The sequence below is a fragment of the Anolis carolinensis genome, chromosome 2 (genome assembly GCF_035594765.1).
Source record: "Anolis carolinensis isolate JA03-04 chromosome 2, rAnoCar3.1.pri, whole genome shotgun sequence".
Classification (NCBI taxonomy): Eukaryota; Metazoa; Chordata; class Lepidosauria; order Squamata; family Dactyloidae; genus Anolis; species Anolis carolinensis.
In genome coordinates this window covers 128490993-128497922 of record NC_085842.1, presented here as the reverse complement: position 1 = coordinate 128497922, position 6930 = coordinate 128490993, and the positions used below count along the sequence as shown (strand labels likewise).

General features: G+C 39.9%; 1 protein-coding gene across 1 annotated transcript in view; it reads right to left on the bottom strand.

Moving 5' to 3' along the window:
• Positions 1–640: 640 nt before the first annotated feature.
• hook2 (hook microtubule tethering protein 2) overlaps positions 641–6930 on the bottom strand; it is a 35994-nt gene continuing 29704 nt past the window's right edge. Inside the window, exons 17-22 of the mRNA XM_003225212.3 lie at positions 6772–6806; positions 5208–5290; positions 4869–4972; positions 4613–4720; positions 3315–3386; positions 641–1973 (exon numbers count right to left, since the gene is read on the bottom strand). Coding sequence (XP_003225260.2) covers positions 1800–1973; positions 3315–3386; positions 4613–4720; positions 4869–4972; positions 5208–5290; positions 6772–6806 — 576 coding nt within the window. The 3' untranslated portion in view covers positions 641–1799. The remainder of the gene's footprint in view (positions 1974–3314; positions 3387–4612; positions 4721–4868; positions 4973–5207; positions 5291–6771; positions 6807–6930) is intronic.

Below are 6930 nucleotides of genomic sequence, written 5' to 3'. Positions count from 1 at the left end.
AAGGAAGAATTCCGGTATTTCCCCTTTTTACTCCAAGCCCACTGATTCTTTGATACCCAAACCCCTAGGCACTTTCTCAAAATGTACTTGTCAAATTGACGTATGCTATTAAAATGAAAACCCAAACTGAAGTTAGTGTTTTCTCCTTGTACAATATGCTCCCCATGGAGGGCATTTATATTCCAATTTGAGGACAGGATCTGAGTAGTTATAACTTTAGTTGCAGATCTGATTTTGTTGCAAATTTCATTTGAATGAGTTTGCAACCTTTATATTGAGCTAGCAGCTTCAACTACTAGAGGACATTTACATGACTGGATCAGCAAATCTAAAAGCTAGTAACCAGTCAAAAAGCCATTATAAGGAAGTGTTGTGATTGGCCACCTAGGAAAGAAGAGTATTGGTGGAATGAGTAATGGTGGCTGCCAGCTAAAATTCAGAAAAATGACATCAGATGCCCATAGAAGTGTACTTAAGAGGTGATGAGAGAAATCCCACCACAAAATATAAAAGCTTAATTTCCACTTTTTACAAAGGTCTGAGCAAAAAACAAAACAAAACAAAAAAAAACCTCTGTAAGCTATAACCTTAGAGCAAATTATCCCTTGCACTCTCATCAGAAGAATCAAATGACTTAAGAAAAGGTTAAAAGTATTTTATTTGTAGTGTAGATTCTACAGACATCTCTCCCTGCATCATTTCATGCCAGGTTTCTGTCCAATAGAAAAATAAAGTGGCAGACACACCTGCCTGGATGAACAAGAAAGCTTTACAAAACATATCATTTACAGCATTAAAACTAAAATATTTACTAAAAACCAAACTTTAAAGAACAGTTTATTTTTAAAACGATACTGCATCTTTAATTCCTCCCAGAACTGAAAAAGAGGAATAAAATTATTATTAATGGGGAATAAAAACCCAGTAGCACTTTTTCAAAGCACCAGACCAACTATTGCTGTGAAGACAGTAATGTTGTGCACACCAATTGATAATGGACTGGACTGCAAGCCCTTTCCCACTCCCTTAAATCTAAAGCTAGTTTAGTGTTCAGACAGTGCCAAGCAGAGAGGTTTTTGATTTTGTATTTGCACTGAAGCTATGCCCCTTCTCAGAAGGGAGCCACAAGCCACTCCACAAAGCATGTGGTGCCATGGGCAGGGAAGAGGTGGTTCAGGCAGAGCAGTCACCTTTGCTTAAAGGAGCCACACTCCAACCACAAGACTAAGAACATAGCAGTCATCTCATCCTTCTACATTCAGCACCACAAAACAGGGCTGGGAAGAGTTATTCTTAGACTACAACTCTCAGCATCTCCCAGAGGTCGTGCAAGGAGTTGCAATCCACAAAAATTAACATTTCCAAGCCCTGTCAAAGTAATCCAGAAGGAGATTATTTCCAACAGAGGAAATAGGAACGGAAGTGGAAGAAAAAGGCCCCAACTTATATCAAGATGAGGACTTTGAGGGAGGAGTATTTTAACATGACATGAACAGGATGATGCAGAAGCCACATAAACACCAGAATTTAAAAGGGATGTGTAAACAGGATCTCTGCCTCTGCCCCCAGCTGTGTTGGAAAACAGAACAGACAAGTCTACATTCATAAGAGAAGATCCAACTCCTTTCTGTAAAACAAGAGAACTGTAGCCTTGGCATAGAAAGAACCTTGTGCAATTGAAAAATGTCAACAACACAGATGGAAACTCCAGTTCCAAAAAAGAGGTACCATTGCAGGGAAAGCAGGAGGTAAGGTTTCACTTCTCTTGGATACACTGCACCCAGCAGGCATTTTCCAGATCATGACAGCTGGGAAGGCTTGTCTGACCCAACATACCGAAGCAGCAGAGGCTGGGCCCGGCTGTGGTGGCCCCGCCGCGTGTTGGTGGCTAGTCTTTGCTGGGCCAAGAAGGACTGAACTGTGGCCGGGGTGGACGACCGCTCCTCACTGGCCCGTTGGTGCAATGCCAGGCCCTGAGGAGGAACAAGCAAAGGGGTTTGACTGGGGCCTTCTGGTTCAGAAATACCAATTCTTCACCAACATGATCCTTTCCATGAGGCTCTAGCCATGGCTATATGTACCATGTGACCAAAGACAGAACATTCTACATGAAGAGAAAGGTCACATGTGTAGGAGAAACTTGTGGAAGACTATTGTAATAATGAGGAGATAGGTCTGGTGTGCGTACTTTCAAGGCCAAGAACTAATTGGGATAGGATGGCCTTGGCTTATCTTGAGAGTAATGGGAAGATATCACCATGTTAATGTTGGAACTCAATCACACCCTGCACAAATTTATCAAGGAAATAGGCAGATGAGTTAGCTGGCAGGGAAGGTCCTTCTCCCATTGCCCTCTTTGCCTTTGTCCTCCATTTTGTTCTTCTGTGTGAACATGTTCCTGAATTGCTAAAGCTCATTTGCTCTATTATTAGCTCAAGAAGCTTCTGGTCCACTAAAACTGCTGCTGATGTTGTTGCTGATTTACACCTGAGGCAAACAGGTGTGACTGATTAAGAGGTTGTCCTGGGCAGCATGGAGCACCTTGGCTTGGTAAGATAAAAAAAAAAACCTTCATGAATCAGCTTAAAATTGGACCCTCAGTGCAGGCTAAAGGGGCTGAATGTTGGCCAGAACTGGGTCTTTCTCATTGCTGTCCAAAGGGCTCCCAGCAATTGAGGAAAGTTGCTTGGTTTGTATTTCTTTTCTATGATTCTACTATGATACCTGTTTCTCCAATAAATGTCTTTCTTGAGCTTTAAACCACTCAAATGCTTATTGCCTCCAGATCCCAAAGGGGAAAAAGTGAAACCAATATTTGGTCCTCTGCACTATTTGGTGCTACATAGAGCAGTGTGTGATACAACAGATAAGACTATGTTGCAAATATATAAAGGGAATATGTGCTTGTTTTGCCGGAAAGGGCAGTTGATACAAGCCCTGGTTTTTCAGCAGTCAGAGTCCTGCAAAGCAACCTCTGATGTCTCACTCTGAGAAAGAGAGACCTTTGGCTCTCCAGAAGGTTTGGGCTCCAGTGTCCACAATTCCTTACCACTGATCATGTTGGATATAAACTATAGGCCCAAACCCCTGGATACCTTATGTTTGAAAATATATGTCAACCACCACAGCTAGAATCAGGTACTCAAGAAGAGTGATTTTTTTTAGCATGTTTAAATTTTTACATACTGAAGATCTGCAAGGCTGTTCATCTGTCCAAAACAGATTGCTAATACATCTCCGTAGCCTGAATTCTGTTGTTAGTGAGTAGTTTGTCCGCTTTCCCTCCACTGATTTCAAGCCAAATTTCAACTCACCATATTATACCAGGCAGTAATGATCAGCTTTTCTTCCTGCTCCTGTTGAGATTTCGTCTTCTCAAAATCGGACTAAAGCAATGACAAAGCAATAACAGAAAAATCACTTTATTACCAAAAAGAAAATCAGATCTACTAAAAAAGAGAGAAGATTTAAACAGAAGAATTATGAAATGTTTTATTTTATTATGTATTTTTCCAATTGAGTACAGCAATGAGGGAATGTGACTTGCAGTGGGTTTCCATGGCTAAGTAAGGGCCCAGAAAGTTGGGTGGGGGTGATTCACAAAGACTACAAGCTGCACTTGCCCCGTAAAGTAGATAATCCCAAGTGAAAACAACACTGTCAACAATAGACCTAAGCTGAACAGGCTGCAAAGAGGACAATTTAGAAAGCAAATTAAGACGATCATTATACTTTAATAATAATACTTTATTTTTCTATCCCACCTCCATCTCCTCAAAGGGACTCAGGGTGGCTAACATGGGGCCCAAAGAACAAAACATGAACAAAATTAAAAGCATATATAAACACCACCAAGAAAACAGATAAAGTAAAACAGATTAAAAACAATAATACAATATAACACAATAATAAAATAGAATGGTAAAATGATATAAGGCAGAGACCACCACTAATGAATAAAATGTGTGTGTGTGTGGGGGGGGTGTGTGTGGTCAAGACAGAAGTACAAAGATATGTAGTTGTAAGACCATTTAGTAAAGTGACTGGACAAAGTGCTGAAGTGTTCTCTAGGAGAATTAGGGGAGGGGTGGAGGTCAAGTTTTTTCCAATAAGGGTGCAGAATAAAGTGCAAAATAAAGTGATTTTCCTTTAGGAGGGGTCTGACAAGGGGACTAATTATTCGAAGGCATACTGGAAAAGCCAGGTTTTTAACTGTTTTCTAAAGGCTGACAGGGTGAAATAATTTAATGATTTAGAAAGTAAGAACCTCTGCATGGTTGGCCAAGGTGTCCATATGGGATTAAATAGGGTTACACTGTATACCCATGTTAATTTTGAAAACTTGGAGAACCAGCTCTCAACTCTGGCCATTGCTTATCACATTCCATAGTAACTCATGTGGTCTCAGTGTACCATGAAAAGATAAGAACATTATATGATCCACAGCCAGGCCACATAAAACACAGTAATTACTTTGACTTATTACAAGGCCAGGGACCCGATTTATCAGACATCCTAGCCATTGAAGCAATACCCTCGTGTCAGGCTTCACCCAAGAAGACCCTCAAAGTGCAAGAGCTGTCACATCCCTGCCCTTAACAGAGAACCTCACCTCAAGGTGACTTATTTTCTTATCTTTCTCCTGCAACTGGTTTTTCAAAGCCTGGATCTCCAAAGGAACGACATGAGGCTGTTGCTTGGGATCTAGCTTTTTGATGACCTGTTTAAAATCATAGACAATTTCAATAATTACCAGAACACATAATTCCTGACTGAATCACATTGAGCTCAGGAGGGGACCCCCGCTTTATTAAACAAACTTGCAAATACATCCAACAACACAATGCAACATAAAAGAATCTGCTTACAGTGCAGGCCTTGTCCATATAGCGCTTGTATCGTTCCTCCATGGCTCTCATGTCTTCATCCTTCTTCTTCAAAGACTGCTGCAATTCATCAATTTTCTTGGCAGCTATTGAAAAATACAGGAATGCTAGTTGCACAAAATCCCAAATTTGGATGGGTGAGAAAGGGAGTGAGGTGGAAATGAGACTATTCATTCACAGAATCGAGAAAATTTCTGGATTTATATAGGTAGCTCAGCCTAGAATCCCATTTAGGACCAGGCCAACCTCCTTTCAGTAGGTGGACAGGAAAGACCAGGTAGTGGGAGTGTAAAGCAAGGGACCAGGCGTCTAACTACTTACTGGTACTGTCTATTTTGGGCTCCAGCTCATCAAGGCACTCCTTCTTCTTTTGAAGCTCTGCATGGGCCTCGTGCAATTTCTCTCTGGCCAGAGAATGAAATAAAATGGGAGTGAGGCATATAGCTGGCTTGAACAAAGAACAAGAACAGATACTGAAAAGCATGTGTTGTGAACCAGCGGATTCAGCAGATACGATATCCAAGGGATTTGCTAAGGCAGCTGTTACATCCCATTCAGAATTGTTACAAAAACAGCACAGACCAACTGGCTCCACTGCTGTGTTACATTCAATCACACTGTACAAAATATACAGGACTTCATCAAAAACATTGATTTACAACAGAAAAACTTTCCACAGTATAAGGAAAAATCACAGATCTCCATTTAAAAAAACCCAAGAAACATCAGACATATTGTGGTAAATTGTATTTACCACATATTGTGGTAAATACTCATTTCAGGGAGCTAAACAAACACCAATAAAATACTGTAAAAGATGCAACTGGACCCACAGGACACAACCTCTATGGGCATTGCATATATTGCACCTACATGACTAAAATGACTGATTTTATAAATCATAATGCTCAACAGAGATACATCTTTGCCCACTTCAGCATTTGTAATAGCAGTTTTTAAATATATGCCATTCAGAGCAAGTGTAAAAAAGTGTGTGTGGGGAGTAAAACAAGGCCGCTAAGAAAACAAATAGGGAAACCTCTCTAATTTAAGGAACAGAGAAATGGTTGCTCCCTTGAGTTAGTGATTTTGAGGAGCTAAACACCCTGCGTCAGATCTCAGGTGATGAAAAGGTTCTGATGAGAAAATAAGTGGAAAAGGTTTTAAAGGTGAAATCCTTGACCTTGTCAATCTCAATGAAGATGTAGATTTCCCTTACTTATTGCAAGGCCCCCTAAAACCCCCTAAAAATTGCTATTCTTCAGACAGATTGCATCAGATATTCTTGAAACTGGTTACCGGTACAGCATATTCTGGGTCTAGGCCCTTGTTTATTTCTTACCATCTGCTGAAATGTATCATACATACATACATACATACAATTGAGACCATATTCTTTCACTTCTTTTTAGTCCAGCTAACTGAGAGCATGTTTGTAAGTCTTGAAATTTCTGATATTGATTTAATTAGTAGTAGGTATGTAATCTTACACTAAACTAGTACATTTACAATAAAGTATTCCTACTTTGTCCTTTAATAAAGTTAATATTTATATATTATTTTCAATATAGACCATGAAGAAGGCCAATTGGTTTACAGACAAGGCAAATCTCATTGGACTTTTAAAAGAATAAATTCAGACCATTAGTAAGTATGTGGAGACCAGTCTTTTTTTCTGCTGGTTTGATTAAATGCTGGACTCAAAGGGCAAGGGGGAAAAGCCCTAGAACTGATATACAAAAAAACAGATGCTGCTGAAATATCACAGCTAGAATGCACAAAAGATGATGTTTTTGTTCAGTATGACAAAGACACTCCTCTTGAATTTTTGGTTTGCAGCAGCCACATTCCAACTATGCCCCAGATATTGGACAGAATTACTTACAGGTGTTCCTCCAACTTCTTTTTCAGCAGAGAGGACTGAAAAAAGAAAAATGCCTGCTTAGTGTTTATTTAACTCCTCTGCTGTGTTAACCAGCTTATGCTGCTTATTAATCCATTAGTTAAGGTAGAAAGCAACAATCCACTATGTGTTGCTTGGTCA